General features: G+C 41.7%; 1 protein-coding gene across 3 annotated transcripts in view; it reads left to right on the top strand.

The window, feature by feature from the left end:
- The window catches only part of THSD7A (thrombospondin type 1 domain containing 7A), a 219,576-nt gene that overhangs the window by 88,891 nt on the left and 111,953 nt on the right, over positions 1-18,732 (top strand). For 2 of the 3 annotated variants that reach the window (XM_053409571.1, XM_053409569.1), the window contains exons 4-6: positions 11,171-11,419; positions 14,254-14,435; positions 17,472-17,540. In XM_053409571.1, the coding sequence (XP_053265546.1) occupies positions 11,171-11,419; positions 14,254-14,435; positions 17,472-17,540 (500 nt within the window). The remainder of the gene's footprint in view (positions 1-11,170; positions 11,420-14,253; positions 14,436-17,471; positions 17,541-18,732) is intronic. The other variant, XM_053409570.1, reaches the window with a different exon arrangement.

Raw genomic sequence — 18,732 nt, 5'->3', positions numbered from 1 at the left:
CTCAATTTAAAGTATGGCTCTTGTTTCACATTTTATTTGGTGTCCAGGGTTTAGATGAGAATGATAGTGACCAGGATGCACAATGCCAGTGGAATGCTATGCAAACTGCAGAGTCAAAACCCATAAATCATTGTAGCATATAGAACAACGGACTAATCACTTCAGTAGTGTTTTGAAATGTCAATTAAGAATGGATATATAAATTACAGATCTTAATTTTGGAAGGCCATCATCCAAACTCAACATGACCAAATTCCCTAGACAAATCTGCACAGCAAGGCAGAGAGATGGTGAACTACGTAAATCAAAGTGTCCTTCATGCCTTTATTGCAGAATGAATAGAGGCCCCTGTGAGAGTTGAAATGTTGGACCCAGCAATCATGTTCACTATGCAATAAAGCATACAAGTTGCACTTTGAGATATACATATCACCCCCCTCCCCCGTTCCCTTTGTTTTGCTCTTATGTTTGGGAGTGGAAAAATAAGCTGCACTTAGAATTCTTGAAAGTGCAGGTGCACTTCTTGAAAGTGCAGGTATCATCTTTTCCAATTTTGCACACCCTTTTCCTTATAGCGTGTTTGGGTATACATTCAGTTAACTTTTGTGAATGAGGTAGAGTTTTGTTTTTCATTACTAATTTGAGCAAGGAAATTGTTGTTGTTATTGTTGGTAGCATCCATCTGTCTTGAGAGATAATGGAGTGTCCCTCCGGGCATGAAGTCAAACCGCTGGAGAATCACAGCGCCTGCTGTGGCTGCAGATACCGATAACTCATAACTGCTGTTGCCTGTGTTGCGCTTAGTGTGTTAGCAGCACCGAAATGACCTCTCCAGGGTGCAAACCTGGGCAGTCAGTATGGAGGTCCTGGGCTGCCCAGATGACAAGACCCTCCTCTCGGCCTCACTGATGTGGTCCAAAGGAAAGCAGAGCAATATATTTCGCACCAGCTTGGCTGCAGGAGTTGCCAAAAGGAGGCATATAATGCACCATCCAATTGTCTTAGTGGCTCCCCTCTGGATTTGTGTAGGGTTTACTCCTTAGCCATTTCTTCTCGCGAAGAAATATTTTCAAATAGGGATATGCGAAACCCTCAATTATAAATGGAAAAAACCCAGCGTTCCTGTGAGATCAGAATTTCAGTTATCTGGATAAGATTTTACATGCTTAGTTTGAATAAGCGTTCATGTTCAAATGAATGCCCCATGAGCTTGATGTGGAGATTTATATATTTACATGCCCCATTTTCCTCTTTACTGTAATGCTTACCCATCAATCTTACCCACAGTTGATTGGAGATAACATAGTGTTCAATTGAACATCTGATTAGTAGGGTTTAAAACCACAGCCTTAAATTTTAGTCTGCACTCTTGCGCTCAGCATGTTGAAAGATTGCATCCTTGCCCTTTTTTAAATTTTGCTCTACTTGGTATTCTTTTGTACTGATTTAACTTGCATTGAGCACCATTGGAAAACATTTTTAAAGTGGCCATTCAGTCAGTTCTCGAACTGGAAATGCATAACAGAGGTTTTGCTGTTCCCTTACAACAATCCACTATGCTCTAATGTTCCAAGAGAGGCTTGGCAACAATATACATTATGAAACGGTCAAAATAAATTACTCATGCTCATCTCCTTGCAAATGTTGTGACACTTGTCACGGAGGAAGTACAAATGGGCTTTATTTCACAAGCCTCCCTTGATACAAGGTTTGCAGGGCTCAAGGAACATCCATGTCTTTATGCTGTCACTGCTCTGAACCAGAATCACCCAGCCACAGAGGACTCAACCAGATGTTTTGAGAGACAGAGGGTTGCTGTTGCTCTTTGTTTCTTTCCCTCCTCTTTAGATAAACACTATGTGTGATGTGGCACAATTGTTCTGTGTAGTGCTTTCCCCCAGCCTCATATCACTGGCCGTCTGCAGTGGACATAGGACATGGCACAGGAGGAATGAAGTTGCATCATGAGTTATGTTTACCTAGATTGTGTGTAAGAGTGTGGCCAGAGACACAGAACAGTAGTGTAGGAACATAGGATGCTGCCTTATGCTTCCAAGTCACACCATTGGTCCATCTACCTCCGTACTGTTGACGTTGAGTGGCAACAGCTCTCTCAAACGGGGCATTCCTAATCCTACTGGAGATGGTGGCAATTGAACCAGGGACCTTCTGCATGCAAAGGAGATGTTCTACCACTGAGACCGTTTCTTAAAATCTAGTGAAGCTGTAGCTTTCAGGGCATACCAACCCACATTACCTGAAAGATAACGGGTCACAAGAAGACTCTGCAAACTAATGCATAGGAACAAAGAATTAGTTCGTTCATAGACACATCTGACAAAGTTTTCTTTTGAAGCAGCATTCATATGGTTCTATGAACGCCAGTGCAAATCCAGCAGATTTAAAAGGGCCAGCTTTTCCCCATAATTGTTCTTGTTTCGGCCTTATATGTCAGATACTGAGATTCCTGCATTTCACAGGGTTAAGCGAGATTGCCCTTGGGGTCCCATCCAACTCTACAGTTCTATGATTCTACTCCCACTGAATGACTGATGGCAATAATGTGCTTGTGTCTCAAACATAGTTCTCTTAAGGGTATTTTTAAATAGTACATAAGTAAATGTGCCAGTTTTCTCATTGGTTACGGGACAGTTTATAGTTGATTGGTAAATCAAATACTTTTCATCAATGGTTGTTCCCTGCCTCCCTTTGCACTGCTGAAGAATGTGACTTAGGCCACATTTGCACCATACATTTAAAGCACCATGAAACCACTTTAAACAGTCATGGCTTCCCCCAGAGAGTTCTGGGAGCTGTAGTTTCTTAAGGTGCTGAGAGTTGTTAGGAGACTCCTATTCCCCTCCCAGAACTACAGTTTTCAGAGTAGTTTAACAACCAATCTCTTGTTTCAGAGAAATATGGGTAATGTAGCTCTGGCATGGGAATATTTTATTTATTATTTCGTAAAAATTATATGCTGCTTTATTGCAAAACAAACAAGCAAACAAGCCTCAAAATGCTTTCCTCTAACAGCCCTCGGCTCCCTGAGAATAGGAGTATCTTAATGACTTACAGCACCCTTGACAAACTGCAGCTCCCAAGAGTTCTTTGGTGGAAGTCATTGTGGAGTTTGGAACTGACAGGGTCAGATCTCCGAGGTGTCCTGCGTCTGGGAAGAAAAGGAGGGGGAGAAAAAGGAGGAGTCTGCTGTCGCAGAGCAGTGACGCAGCGCGTCTCTCTGTTTCCAGACTCACTTTCTCTTCTCGCCGAGCAGCAGCTTGGAACAGAAGCTGCGAGTGTGCTCTTGGAGCACGGATGAGAATGTCGGAAGTTTCGGACGGATTTATTGCCTTGTAAATAAACGCTTTTAGAGATAAGAACTGAACTGTCTCTGGACTTGATTTATCCCTCATCTCACACGGACGGGACCGCTGCAGCTCTGCTCTCCTGCCAGGTCAACTTCCAGCAGAGCGACGCAGGGAAGTGTGACTGGACGCAGGGGTTTGATTTATGCAAAGTCATGGCTGTTTAAAATGGTATCGTAGCGTTTTAAATAGATGGTGTGGATGTTGCAGCCTAAGTCACACTCTGGAGCAGTGCAGAGGGAGGCAGGGCCGGTCCTAGGTGTTAGCTGGAGCACAAAGGGACATCCTGTAGCATAGATAGTTAGCTGCCCTCTCTCTCCAGGGATGGTGGTGAACTGGGAAAGAGAAGCTGGAGAGTTGTTGCCGGTATTCAGCTAGGTGGACCAGAGATAGGGGCTCAGTGTAAAGCAGCTTTCATATACAAATGTCGGAATGCAAAACAAAGAATGGCAATGCCCAGTCTCAGAAGCAGTTATGTCTGTATTTGTAAAACCATTCCCTTTGACCTGCTGCGATATATCCATTTGCTGATACCCGGAAAGTGGCACTGGAACGTATTTCATCCCTTGCCTGTGGTAATTAAGGTGCCCAGTCTTTTTTCCAGATTGGTTTGAGGGATATTTCAGCCTGATCAATATTACAAGGCGAGTATCTGAAGGCACGGTCTGTTTTCATTACAGACCTTGCAGCGATCCATTTAAACAGAGAGTGAAGGCAAAAATTGGCCACAGGTGTGGATTTTCTTATCCCAGTTTTGAGAAACGGATTGAAAGAAAATGAAGTCTCCTGAATCTGGCAGTTGTAACAAATAATAATAATACCCCAGCCACTCTGGGTGGCTCCCAACAGAACACTAAAATCAGAATAAAACTTCAAACATTAAAAACTTCACTAAACAAGGCTGCCTTCAGCTGTCTTCTAAAAATTAGTTGTTTGTTTCCTTGACATCTGATGGGAGGGCGTTTCACAGGGCGGGCAGTCCTACAAAGAAGGCCCTCTGCCTGGTTCCCTGTAACCTCACTTCTCGCAGGGAGGGAACTGCCAGAAGGCCCTCGGACCTGGACCTCAGTGTCCGGGCTGAACGATGGGGGTGGAGATGCTCCTTCAGGTATACTGGGCCAAGGCCATTTAGGGCTTTAAAGTTAGCACCAACACTTTGAATTGTGCTCAGAAACGTACTGGGAGCCAATGTAGGTCTTTCAGGACTGGTGTAATATGGTCTTGGCAGCCACTCTCAGACACCAGTCTGGCTGCCGCATTCTGGATTAGTTGTAGTTTCCGGGTCACCTTCAAAAGTAGCCCCACATAGAGCTCATTGCAGTAATCCAAGCGGGAGATAACTAGAGCATGCACCACTCTGGTGAGACAGTCTGCGGGCAGATAGTGTTTCAGCCTGCACACCAGATGTGTATAGAGACATCCTGGAGGCCTACATGGGGGCAAAACTCCTAACCACCCTCTCCACAATTTCATGAGCCTCCCTTGTATTTCTTAATACGTAGCATTTATATAATGCCTTAGAAGGTTCATAGCATTTTATGGACTTTTTATCTGTGTAAATCTTACAACCACCCCATAAGGTGGCCAATAGTATCTCCATATTTCATATTTGCCTAATAGGTTTATGGCAGAGAGAAGAGCTGAAATTTGGAATTTGTGGGCTTCCACTCATGGTTTTCGGCACTACGCCACAACTAGCCGTGTTGTCCGGCCCCATCTTGCTTCTTCTAAGATGGGACACCTTTCAGTACAGGATTCCAGTTATGAGCTGTGAAAGGAGCACAGGCTGGGGAATACAGCTGTGCTTCATGACCCCTGCTTGGTAGTGCTGGACCCTGTGCTGGACCCTGTACTAAAATTACCAGGTTACTGCCAAAAGAGATGGAACTTTGTGTTATTTTTTTCTTTTTCTTTTTCTTTAAAGCATACAGATACTCTTGAATGACCAAACATATGCAGTGTGGACTGCACTCAGTGGGAAAAAAAGTAATTCGTTTTATTTCCTTTTTCTTTTGAAACAAAATAATTTCCGATGGAAAATGAAAATCATGTTTATGAATGCTCAGGTTATATAGGACACTAAAAGGAGGAGAATTAAAGCAGAGAAATGCTGCCCACAATAAAGGAATAAACAGCGTAGAGTAGTTCCCTAGACAGCTGCAGAATATGAAACCCCCAAGCCCTCAGGAATGTGGAACCCCCTCATCATGTAGAGTTAATGGTCTACAGCCAAACAGTCTTGCATTACTAGTGTGAAAGCTGCTGTTACTTATTTAACCTGGAATTATTGTGCTCATTGTATGTAGGAGGTGGGTTCCCCACCCCCTCTCATTTTAAAGCTGGAAATAACAACTCAGCATTCAATTGTTTCATTTCTGTCATGTACCCAGAGATTATGTTGGCAGCATTCTCCCTGCTGAATTTAGTTACGTTATTCATTCCAGAACAATGGAGGAGTCAGTATGTAATCAAAAGGGAAATCAAGTAGGGGAAAATAAATGTTAACAGTTCTAGTGTGCTGGGAATAAAAAGTAATGGGGGGAAATGCCAAAAAAGGGTAAAATGACAAGAAGCTCCAGCATAAAAAGGCAATACAGTTGAGAGTGAGGGGAAGTTAAGCCAGGGGAGTACAGTGGTACCTCAGGTTAAGTACTTAATTCGTTCCGGAGGTCCGTACTTAACTTGAAACTGTTCTTAACCTGAAGCACCACTTTAGCTAATAGGGGTCTCCTGCTGCTGCTGCGCCGCCGGAGCACGATTTCTGTTCTCATCCTGAAGCAAAGTTCTTAACCTGAAGCACTATTTCTGGGTTAGCGGAGTCTGTAACCTGAAGCGTATGTAACCTGAGGTACCACTGTACTCTACAGGGTGAAGGTTTTTTTTGTTTTGTTTGTTTTTTAAAAAAAGCCTGGGCCTTTTGTTACCACTTATATGGGAGCACCTTGGAGCACCATTCCACCCAGAAAGAGCTCCATACAGCTGTAACAGCCCCCAGGAAACTGGATAAACACTGGCTTAGAGAAACTGGCTTAGTGGTCTCCTTCCACATATTCCCTGGCTTCTCTTGGTGCTCAGCAGAAGAGGGAAGGAGAGGCATTGCATGTGGATGTGGCAAATGATATTTTCCTTCTAAATATCAGCCCTGACACAGGAGTATTTGCTGTAGAGAGCAGTCTGACCGTGGCTAAAAACCAGTATTTTGAAACAAGCAGCTGAAGCCTAATAGGTTTCAGGAGAGCACAGAACAGAAGAGACCACAATTCAATGACAGTTGCCCTGAAGACATATTTTGATAAACCTTTTCTTAGTCTGTTTTTTAGGTCATCCTCTATCCAGTTTCTGCTACTTGTTGATGCAAACCCCTTACCCTTCCTTTGACCTTACGTTGGATTTCCAGAACAACACTCAGTATAGTTTCTATTTAGCCATCCGAAAACAGACCAAGTAATGGAAAATTCTGTTAGGACAGACTTTTCTTTTCAAATTAGCATTTTAACCCTTTTGCATATGTATCTGTGTTCACCACCATGCAGACACCTTTGCATATATGGTAATCCATCACAACTCAGGATGAAATGGTTTGGACTTGCCGTACAAGTTTTCCCATTATATATGTTAGTATCTTTATTGGTTTGAAGCACATGGTTTGGTTAATGGGAATAATGTATTATTCATACATTATTTCCATTAATATATTATTGAAGCACATGGTTTGGTTAATGGGAACCTTTTGCGCTAACTCAGCACTGTAAGTTTCACTTTGGTTTTTGAGAGTCAGACTTGGGTTATCTGTCTACAGCATGCTACAATTCTTGCAGCCTTTTACCTGATGGTGATACTTGACACTTGCCATCAGCTCCAATTTCTCCCTAGGCAATTATCGTTGTCTCAATTCACCCCATGGTATTCACGTTAAGTGAAAAGCTGCATCCACCACTAAAAGCAGGCTGGAAGTTAATGTTTGCATTTTACTTCTTGGTAGGGAATCTAGAGCCAATTTAGGAAGCTTACACTTTCTAAAGTGAGCGCCGCATGAAGTACAGCTATGCCTTGTGCTATGCATTCCTGCGCATAATGTCTCCCTTCCCCCAGCAAGCACTGATCTATAGGTCATTCTGGTTCTTCAGTTCATTGCTAGAATAGTGCAGAATCTGGATTTTTAAAAAGGTGAAATGACATTTACCATACCCAAACTTTGAGAATAGCATGGCAAAAGTTCCCATGAAACTACATCCTCTGCCTTTTTACAGTAGCTGCCCTCATTCTGGAATTTTTTAGGCAGGAAATACTGAGGATATGGTCTAGGCAGCAGTGGAGATTGTAAAAAATGACATATGTGGGGCAAACAGTTTGCACCTGTTCATTCTCCCTCCTTACCACCAAGATGCTCCCCAGTTTTGCAGCCAGTCAACATGGCAATACATATAAAGCATTTTTCACCTCCTTGCTCTAATTGCTACATGTCTGAGTACCTTCAAAAACAAAAGGGTAAAATGTAGCCCTGTGAATGTTTACGCAGGATAAGTCTCATACTTTTCCATTGGGCTTACTTCCTAGTCAAGGACTGCAGCTCTAAGAAAAGTTTTTGAGTGTCAATTCATTATTCTTACACATATTTATCAACATATAAGCAGTGTGAAATGCTGTTATGTAAATAAATAGTAGTAAATAAGTTTGCCCCCCCCCCATTAAATAACAGCAGTTTTGACAAATGTGACAATATGTGTTCTTCATCAGTATATACTGTTGCTTGTAATCAGTCCTTTTTTCCTAAAAAAAATGTTTAGGGGTACTCTCATTTCCCTACTCATATTGAAATACTGCCCGTCAATGAGACCAAACTTAGATTCACAAAATGTTTAGGGGTATGCGTACCCCTGCGTACCCCCATAAAAAAAAGCACTGCTTGTAATAAAATAGGAATGGGTTCCCTAGTGATTGTAATGCATTCTTCCTGGATTCCGCTTAACTATTCTTTAGGAAATTAATCCCAGGAACTCTGCAATTTCTTTCATCTCTTTCTTCCTTCAAAATCAACAGCATTTCAGCTTCATCTGTGCTTGGATTCAGGTGTCACATCATTTTCCATTTTCACTTTGTTAACCCCTTGTTCATCAGTTCATCTCTCTCTCTGTATGTATATGTGTACACACACACACACACACACACACACACACACACACACACTTGTCCCAGGCTGGCTGATGCATCTGCTGGCAATGAAAGCTGACAAATGACCCATAATCCAGATCAGTGTTCCTCAACTTAGTGCCCTCCAGATGTTATTGGACTACATTTCCCGTCAGCCCCCATCAAGCATGGCCAATGGTCAGCAGTGATGAAAATTGTACCCTAAAAAATCTGGAGGTCACCAGGTTGTGGAAGGCTGAACCTCAAAGACCACATTTAAAACATACATTTAAAGTACAGTGGTACCTCAGTTTACAAACTTAATCTGTTCCGGAAGTCCATGCTTAAACCGAGGCCATTCTTAAACCGAGGGGTGCCTTCCCTAATGAGGCCTCCCACCGCCGGTGCCCTTCCACCATTCGGCTTCTGTTCTTAGACCGAGGTAAAGTACGCAAACCGGGACACTACTTCTGGTTTTGCAGAGTTCATAAACCAAATAGTTTGTAAACAGGGCTGTTCTTAAACCGAGGTACCACTGTACTATGATACCCAAAGGAATTCTGGGTATGATAGTTTGTTAATCGTGCTAAGAGTTGTTGGGAGACCCCTATTCCCTTCCCAGAGCTACAATTTCCAGAGTGGTTCAGTCAGTCCTCCTTCCCAGGTAGCTCTGGGAATTGTAATTCTGGGAGATGACTAGGGGTCTCCTAACAATTCTCAGAACCCTTGACTACTGCTCACAGAATTCTTTTGAGGGAAGCCATGTCCATTTAAAGTGGTATCATAGTGCTTTAAATGTATGGGGTGGATGTGGTCTAAGACGCCACAATAATTTTTCGTTTGCCTCTGAATTATCGATTGACTTCACATATAGCTATAAGGGTGAGGCTGTATGTGTATTCACAGTGATTTCTGCAGTCCTTGCTGCATGAGGAAGCTGTCATAGCAGCTGTTGGTTATCTGAACTGTGGAATACATTTGTGTGATGAACGCAGGCTCATTTGGCACTATTCATATGTCAGAAATCGTTGCCTCTATTTGTGCGTATCTATTACCACCACTTTTTTCTGCAGGGAACAATAACGGGTGCTTTCTCCCCCTTAAAAAATTAATCTCATTTGACTAGTGATTGACAGTTAGCATTTTGTGCAGTTCTAGTGATAGGCCTTAATGTCAGTTAAGCATATCACACTGAAGTGTAATACCATCCGCAATGGAGAGCCAATAAGAAAGAGAGAGAGAGAAAGGATGACACAGGAGACCTAGCCCATATGTTGCGCAATAGTGAGTGGAAAAGCAATTTAAAGGCAAAGGACAGCATGAACTGCTTGCACTACCTAATAACTAACAACCCGGGGTGGGGCTAGAAGCAATTCCCGTTGGATACTGTCCTCTGTGCCCTATCACAATACCCTTTCCCTGTGTTGTCAAAGGGAAGCTTTCCCAGGTCTTACGTTTGGTGGCACTTCCTCCCCGCTCCCCCGACCCACAAGCCCATTAAGCACCCTCTAGTTTGGGAAGTGGTATCGGAGGCCCTTTCTCTGCTTAGCTTCCCCTCTGCACTGTCATTTCTGCCAAGTGCCCAGGAGTCAATAATTGGGTTAAGAAAAGGACAACAGCCATCATCTAATCAGCTGGTCCATGTGCAGATAAAGAAAGAACACTTTTGCTAAGAGGAAAGCAAAAGAAGAAGAAGAAAAAAAAGGACTTAGGCTGCTGCATTTGGCAGCCAAGAGATTTAGTACAATTCCTTTCCATCAACTGGCAGCTACCCAGTTTCCTGAGGAAAGGAAAGTAGAAATGTCCTCCATAGTGGCTAGTGGATAAGCAAAAACTAATTAATGAATTAATTAATTAAATGTTGGCTCTTTCCTGAATTCGGCTTCCTTTCAGACTGCATACAGGAAGTGACATGGCTTCTGATCTGCCCTGCCCTTGTGATTCCACCCAGCTGCAGACAGTTGTTGACCAGGGGCCTTCTTCCTCCCATGCTGAACATGAAATGTGCCTCTTCTAGAAGGTGGAGAAGTTTTGCCTACCCATCCACTTCTACAAGGGATGGGACCTAATGTCTCTGAATATTGGCAGTAGGTCAACTATGAGGGATGAAACTGCTTGCAAGTATTTTATGCCATGGATGTAAAAATTAACTGGATTTCAAATGAGAATATTAATCAGCTCTGCCCCATATAAAAGGCTAATAGAATTGTAAACCATTTGTTGACATCAATTAGGCAGTGTACTAAGATGACGTTTCTTAATTGGAAATGAATTGCCACAGATACATAGTTAAAGGCACGTTACTATACATACACACACTTTTAATTATCAGCTTGGCAATTATAATTTTAGAAATAACTACATTCTGACTTGCTCATTACTATAATTTAATATGGCTCTTAATACAATCTTTCTTATTGGATCCAGCATAAATAATCTAAAGTATTAACAAGTTAGTTATCTTATTACAAACAGATTAAAGAAGCCTCTCCTCTAATTCTTGGCCATCTAAATTTCTAGAACAAGGTGCAGAAATGTCTGTTTCATGAAGTAGAAATCACTTCCCAGAAGATATGAGTATAAGAAGGCACATTTTATTGTGCAGTGTGTATCATGCAGTCATAAAAATTAATAAATGCATACATTTTTCTGAGTACCTTAATGCTCTTTTACAGCTTTTGCCAACAAGAGACGCTACCAATTACCTTCCAGTCCTGTGTGATCACTAAGGAATGCCAGGTGTCAGAATGGTCTGAATGGAGTCCATGTTCCAAAACATGCTTTGATTTAACATCCCCCAAAGGAAATCGTACAAGAACACGGACCATTAAGCAGTTTCCTATTGGCAGTGAAAACGAGTGTCCAGAGCTAGAAGAAATGGAACAGTGCACGTCTCAAGGAGATGGGGTGGCTCCGTGTATCACGTAAGTATTGACATGTCTCTAGACCTTCAGCAATGGGTATGCCTGGGACTCCCGTTATTCTTGCAGCCTGGGAGCTGCTGCAGAGGCCCTCTATTTTGCATTAGTGGGGTGATGTGTGAAGCCCAGGGTTATATTTCAGATAAATAAATAGTAATGGAAGGAGCCCATTCTTTCTATAAGGTTACCATGGCATGGGTCAGAGCTCCAGTGTGAGCTCCAGTCACATAGCCCTTGCCTTCTCCCATTACCCATTGGTGCGGGAAGGAACAATACTACTGAAGCTTCTATGCCACCAGACTAACATGTATCAAGCTTGCTTCAACTAATATGGAAACAGTTTCTGGTTTTCTACTGGGGTGTGCTTAAGTGTTCAGTACAGATTAGAAGGCCCCGTACCTTAGTTGGTCAGTCAAGCTCATTCCTTTAGGGTGAAAGGAAGCAAATATTCACAGTTATCCAAAATAGAGCTACCACATTCACATGTGGGGTATTTACAAGAATTTACAAGGATTCCAACATTTTACAAGGAACAGGTAAAATGACCAGTTATATATATTTTTTTAACCCTGGGAAGGAGATTCTGGTTTTTCAAGGAATTGCTGTTGCCAGCGGTTGTGGTGATAGCAGCACTTGGAGAAGAGCTTTTTTTGGCCACCTCCAAATGCATCTTGAATTATGTACAATAAAACCATTTGGGGTCCTGGTAAATAGACAAAAAAGAGGTTGCCTTGGGCCTGCCACCTTAAAAGCGTTCTTTGTCATTCTTGGAAATTTCGCAATATTGTGATCACCCTTCTTGTGGGCTCTAGTTCTTTCTTTCAAAATTTTTGAATAGTCCTTGCAAGAGTTTGCTTTCAAATGTAATTCTGGTTCATAACGTGTTTACTGTAGTGGGGCAGGAAGAGTTTTGAAAGCTGCAGTTAATTAAAACTTAAGCACAAACACCATGATATTGTTATGGAGATATCTAAAAAATATACTACCCTGTGTAATGGATGAAGCCAGTGAACCAAAAGTACTCAAGATCATGTTTCCAATGGTGTGTAACACAGAATTTCACAAGTGGAACATCACTGCAGTTCAGCCAATGGCAAGAGCGGGCTCACAAGTGATAATCAACAGCCATGTTTTTATGCACGCACACACACATACTTTATTGTGTATTAGATATATATAGGGATATCCACTGGCTCCAGGAAATGAGTATGCCCATAATTTAGAAAGAAATTCCAGTTTTTATATAGGAGAGGGGCATTAGTTGCCTTATCTTCAATGTATTGCCAACTGGTATCCGTCTCAGCAAGCTGGCACCAGAGTTTCATTTTGGGAGTAAATCAACGTAATTGCTGGACAAGAGCAGTATTTTCCACAGAATATTTTTTGCAGCAAATTCTCAGTCTCTGAAGTATTCTACACACAGAGGGATAAAAGACCCGTTCTGTGTGCAAGGCTGATAAATATTCCTTGAGCATCCTGATGTCTTCAGCAACTGGTCAGTAGGGGAAAGATCTAAAAGTAGCAGTAAATAAATTAGTCCTGCTTAGAGCCCAGAAGACGTGGCAGTAAGCAGTTTAGATTCAAACGATTTCTTTAATGTGCAGCTTCTAATTGAGATTAATATTAGCACATGAACATAGGGAACTGTCTGGGTTCCCTCCCCTCCTCCCACGTTTAATCTTCTCTTTCATTTTCTGGGAAGGAGTCGCGGAGTGCAATAGTATGTATACCTACTCAGAAGTAAGCCCCTTTAAACTCCCTGGTTAGTGTGTATAGTACAGGATTGCGGCCTTAGCAAAGCTATTTTTGATGTTGTGTTATTTTGCTTTCCTGTCTTTGATTGTGGGGCATTGTCATTCTTCTCGGAAGAAAAGAAATATCATTCTCCATCTCCCGTGGCCTGTAGAAATGGTTCCCTTGATATCTGCTTAAAGCGCTGGTTGAGTGGAGCGTCTTGTGACATTTCTTTCGCTTCATAAGGCTGATTGAGATTTTTAACTCTGTATCAGATCTTTTTTCTCTGTGCACTGGGCTGATTGGAAAGCTCACAGCTTCTGATCATTCATCATTGCTCAGCAGGGAGGCCTGAGCATTCCAGAGAAACCGCCATCATCTTGACAATGAAGGAATGAATATATATATATATATATATATATATATATATATATGAGAAGCAGAAGTGAATAGGGAGCAAAAGCTATAGCTATGCATGATAAACTTTTCTGTTTCTTATCAAAGGGAAACTGAAAGTTTCTAATTCCCTTCCCTGCATGCAACATTTTCAATGTATACGTGTTTATCTTGGATTTCCTTGTGTTTTCATTGCATTGTTTTAGCTTCAGATTGTTGCGGCAGCTTACCCAGGCACTCCGTTTTGCCTCCATTCAGGCAGCAATCTGCCCGTCGCTTGTAATACATAAATAAATCTATTCATTCTTTCAATAATTATCTGTCATTTAGTGTAAATAAAGCACTCCTCTCTAACCTGGAATGCTGGATTGTATATAGACTAATAGCGCTATAGGCTTAATGCCCCTTGATCTCTAGGTAAGCGGTATAGGATTGTAGCCTTACTTAGATGAACATCATTCCCATTGAAACCAGTGGGACCTAAGCCATGGCAAGCTTGTACTGCTGATTTTAAAGGGACCTAAATTCAACGAATGTAGTCTGTATCTGAACCATTTTAGCTAATTAAAAAAATAAACCTTTGGATTGCTTCCCTGCTGATAACGAAAGCCAGAATGTTAAGACACTTTGCTTATGACGTTAACTCTGATTGCTTTATCGTGCGTTTCAGTTGCTAGTTTTATCAATTGGCAATTTATTTGATTCAGGTATGGATGGAGAACCACAGAATGGACAGAATGTCGCATTGACCCTTTACTAAGCCAACAGGATAAACGTCGAGGAAATCAAACAGCTCTGTGTGGAGGTGGGATTCAGGTTCGGGAGGTATATTGTGTGCAAGCTAATGAAAATCTCCTCTCCTATTTAAATACCCTTAAGGAAAAAGAAGGTATGTTTGAAACAATAACGAATGAATTAGCATAAATGTTAAACCTTCCAACGTTACCGTTTTCAGTTCTCTTAAAATCACAGTTATAAGGTATAAATGCTTTCTGAGTTATGGCATTCGTGGAAATGTGGAGCATAATGACTACAAGACTGGGCCACAAATCAGGGAGTCTCTCCGGTTTGATTCTCATCGTTGCTGTTAATGCATTAGGTGGCCTTAGGCAACCCATTCTCAGCCTTATGTCCCCTCACCTGCAACACAGGTGGCAGTAACTTACTTTACTGGGTTATTGTCAGGATGAAAACCACATAATGTGCATGAATCAATTGGAAGTGTATACAAATGTGAAGTTTTATTATTATTATTATCTTTAATTGGCCATTGTTTCTCAACTGAATGTTAGGAATTGCTAGTTCAGCACCAAATACCCACCTGCTTCAAGTATCCAGTGAGCAAAGATGCATATCTTGTAACTCAGTGCTTCATACACCTGTTACCTGAGACCCTTTAAACAGAGAACTGGGGCTGGCATAGGACACATACAACGTATGTGCTTTATCACTGAATTCCACCCACTCTACTTACTTGATTACCCTCAAGTTCCTTCACCATGCATAAAGGATCTTGCCAGCAAAAACAGTTAATTCTGTCATGCAATGCAGCTCCAGGTTGGTGACCCAGACACTGTTTAGGGTCAGTGGTATCTGATGTTTACCGCAGCCATATGCATTGGGAGACCAGGACAATGCTAGCATTGTGAAATATATGAGAGCAGCCAAGTGATAACTGTCATCAGGAAGAAAACTATTTCTATTTCAGAATCCATTTGTAGTTCTTCAGTAGCTCAATTTCTCATTTAAATGAAAAGTTTATCTTTACATTCCCTTCTTATATTACCTGAAAAATCTCTTGAGTCTCACAACCCCTCTTCTCATTTATAGTGGGCAAGGTTGCATTTAACAGTGTTTTGCTATAATCTCCCTCTTTTTTGCATGCCTCCCACAACTTAAGGCTGCCCATGCCAATCTTGTCCTCTCCAGATGTTTTATTTATCGAATGAATGAATTTATATGCCGCCCCTTCATCAGAAACACAGCAAAAAACTTTCTAAAACAGTTAAAACATTCTAAAATCAATTACAGTTAAAAGTATCCGAAAGCAGTTACAGGTCAGCACTTTCTAAAAGCAGTTAAAAACATTATCCCGTCCAATGATCTTAAGGTTGCCAGGAACAGCGTTCTTCAGCCAAATGCTTGGTAAATAGGAATGTTTTCATATTCCTCCTGAAAATTAATCATGTTACAGACAGGCACACCACACTAGGGGAGGGCCTTCTACAACTGGGGAATCACCACTGAAAAGGTCCTGCCGCAGGTCAGCACTAATTGGGTGGCCCCCAGTGGCAGCACCACCACAGCCTCACCTCCAAGATTTCATGTGCTAGTACTAACACCTTGAATTGGGCCTAGTAGGTCACTGGCAGCCAGTACAGAGCTTTCAGGACTGGTGTCACATGGTCCCATCAGAGCTGCCCGCTTCCCAACCTAGCAGCTGCATTCTGCAGCCTCTGGACCATCTTCAAGGTAGCTCCACATAGAGTTTTGGACTAGAGCCCCAGCCCACATTGATGTGCTGGCTGGTACTGATGAGAATCCTTGTCCAAAACATCTGGAATACATCAGGTTGATAAAGGCAGCCTTAAGGTTACAGTATATTTATGAAATCTAAGAAATGTTCCATGGGTATGGAGATTGCAAAAGAAAAAGGCTCCGTAGACCACCCTGTCATGGAATCAGCATTCTATCAGGTTAATCTCTCTCTAACAACTTGAAAAAAACAAAGAGACTTTCCCTTCTCTGTGTATACCGACATTGAAATGGGAATTTTACAAGTTCACAAAACTCTTGAGAACTTAACCAGTGGATTGTATCTTTAAGGAAGTGACATGGTCTAAATAAGTGAAGCAATTGTATGGTAGAATTTAACAATATAGTTCCCACTCCTTCTTTAATGGTATAAAACAATTCATAAAACCCAAATAAACTTGAATAAAATGCATCCTAGCCCACAGTTTCGAACGACCTGAAACACCCACAACATATTCTGGCATTAGGCTGTACACATTGATTTTCAAAGAAATACAGCCACAGAGGTGTCCTTAGCTTGTTTCAAATAAGAATGATGTTTTAGAGACCCAGAACACGGTCTGTGCACACGGAGGTGTTACTTGAGAAGGCTAGATAGCCAAGTGCTGATTTTGATCCAGATACTTGGATCAAACCATTCTTGCTCTGCATGTGGCACATATTTCAACCCAATAATGATGGAAGTGCATAATTTTTATAATGCAGACCATCTGAGAGGACAGGGCAATCAACCAGTCAGTGAGGAAGAATCAAAATGTTTGTACCATTTAGATGGTGACAGTAAGTCTTGCACAAAGAAAGACGTTAATAAAGCCAGCAACAAATTTCCAAAGGGGATCAGGAGTTCAATAGTCCATAACATCTTTTCTTAGTATAGGCTGACATCAAAGCTATTCTTGTTAGAATGTGTTAGGAGAACTGGAGACTATTGAACTGCTCTGTCTCAGTAACCTTCCCTAGAGGTTCAGCTAGTAAAGAGAGAAAGTTGAGCTTATGTTTATAAAGCTGTAGGAGGCAGGAGGACATCACAGGGGTAAACTATATTGAGATTTCTATGTATTATTCAAAGGTGATGTGACCGTCCCACACCTGCTCTCTCTCACACACATACAGGCAGGCAGGCCTGCATATACACATAGGGACACACACACACAAACAAACAAACACACACACACACCTACCTCCCACTTCTCTGCCAGTCTGTGCCGATCAGCACAGTTTGAACTAGGGAATGGCAAACAAACAAAGGAAACTCAACCACTATATCTGTTAGATGCTCCATACTTGCAGTGTAAGCTGTGTAATTCTAAGCAGCTCGTTCTGTCTTAGGCTGTATTAAAAACCCTCCGTTCTCTTGTATTCATGGCGGTCTTTGTCCCTGCTATTTCAGAAAGTCAGTCACAGAGCACATCGAGGGCTAGTGCTGCACCACTTCTATCAATCACTTTTGAAATAACAGGTATGTAATTGAGGCCTTCAGTCTGACGTTTCAATGAAACACGTCTAAGGACTCGCTCTTCAGTTTGAGAAAAGTGTGTTGGCTGTATAGAGGACACACCGCTCTATTAAAAACAAACAAACCAGTTTCTCTGTTTCTGAAGCTGTGGGCTTTTACATTAAAACGTTGAAGATATTAAAAAGAATGATAAAAGAGCATAACTGATTACACTTCGGCATGCATGGAACAATACAGATAAACTAGAAATTTATTTCTCATATTCCTTTTAATGCATTTAGCGGCTCCTTTACTTCCTGTGCTGTACAAAACACTGTGACTTACATGTTCTATTGCTTACAAACCTTAATTCAGAAAGTAAGGGGTTGCTTTCACCTGCATGTGCAAAGCTGGGGTGCCTTACAGATGTTGTTGGACCTTAGTTAGCATGGCCAATATAGTCAGTAATAGTGGGATTTGTAACCCAACCACCTCTGTAGGGCACCAAACTGACTGCTCCTGGTTTGGAGAGCCTTTGGTTGTTATCACAAGGACCTTCTTGGCAGTGGCCATGCAGTGAAATTTGATCCCTTTGGATTCTAGGCAGGCCTCTTCTCAGTTGGCCACAAAGACCATATTTTTTTTAAAGGCCGTCAAATGTTTTCTATGCCAGGAGTATAGAATGGAGGTGATGTTTAAGTCTACTGCAATTCCTATTTCATGGCTGTGTTGTTAATTTCTGTGCTGGGATTAGGTTTTAGTGTTCTAAATTAATATTTTAAATGGTTTTATTTGGTTGTGAGCCACTTTGTGGAGCAATAAATTGTGCAATTTCATCGCAGCCTCAGTTACTAGAGTAAAGGATTTCCTAGAGTGAAGTAGCTTTGTTGGTAGATAAAAAAAACACCTTCCTCCATATATGCAATCCTCTTCTGTAAATCTGATACAGTGAAATTGTGCAAGATGATCCTCAATGGTTTGGGCTGGAGATATCACTATAGCATGTACCATTCACAAAACTGGGCTGGAAACAGCACGGACCAGCTTTTCTTCTCTTTTTTTAAAGCTAAAAATGGAGCCTTGGTGTTCAGAGGCAATATACTTGTGATTGAGTTATCTCACAGCTTATGTGCTGTTTATGAGCCCCCGGTGGTTATGGCTGGCTATTATTGGAGAATCCAGCTAGTCAATTCTTATTTCTTAAGTGTCTCTAACT

Source organism: Podarcis raffonei, chromosome 12, assembly GCF_027172205.1.
Source record: "Podarcis raffonei isolate rPodRaf1 chromosome 12, rPodRaf1.pri, whole genome shotgun sequence".
Classification (NCBI taxonomy): domain Eukaryota; kingdom Metazoa; phylum Chordata; class Lepidosauria; order Squamata; family Lacertidae; genus Podarcis; species Podarcis raffonei.
This window is presented reverse-complemented; position numbering and strand designations above follow the sequence as displayed.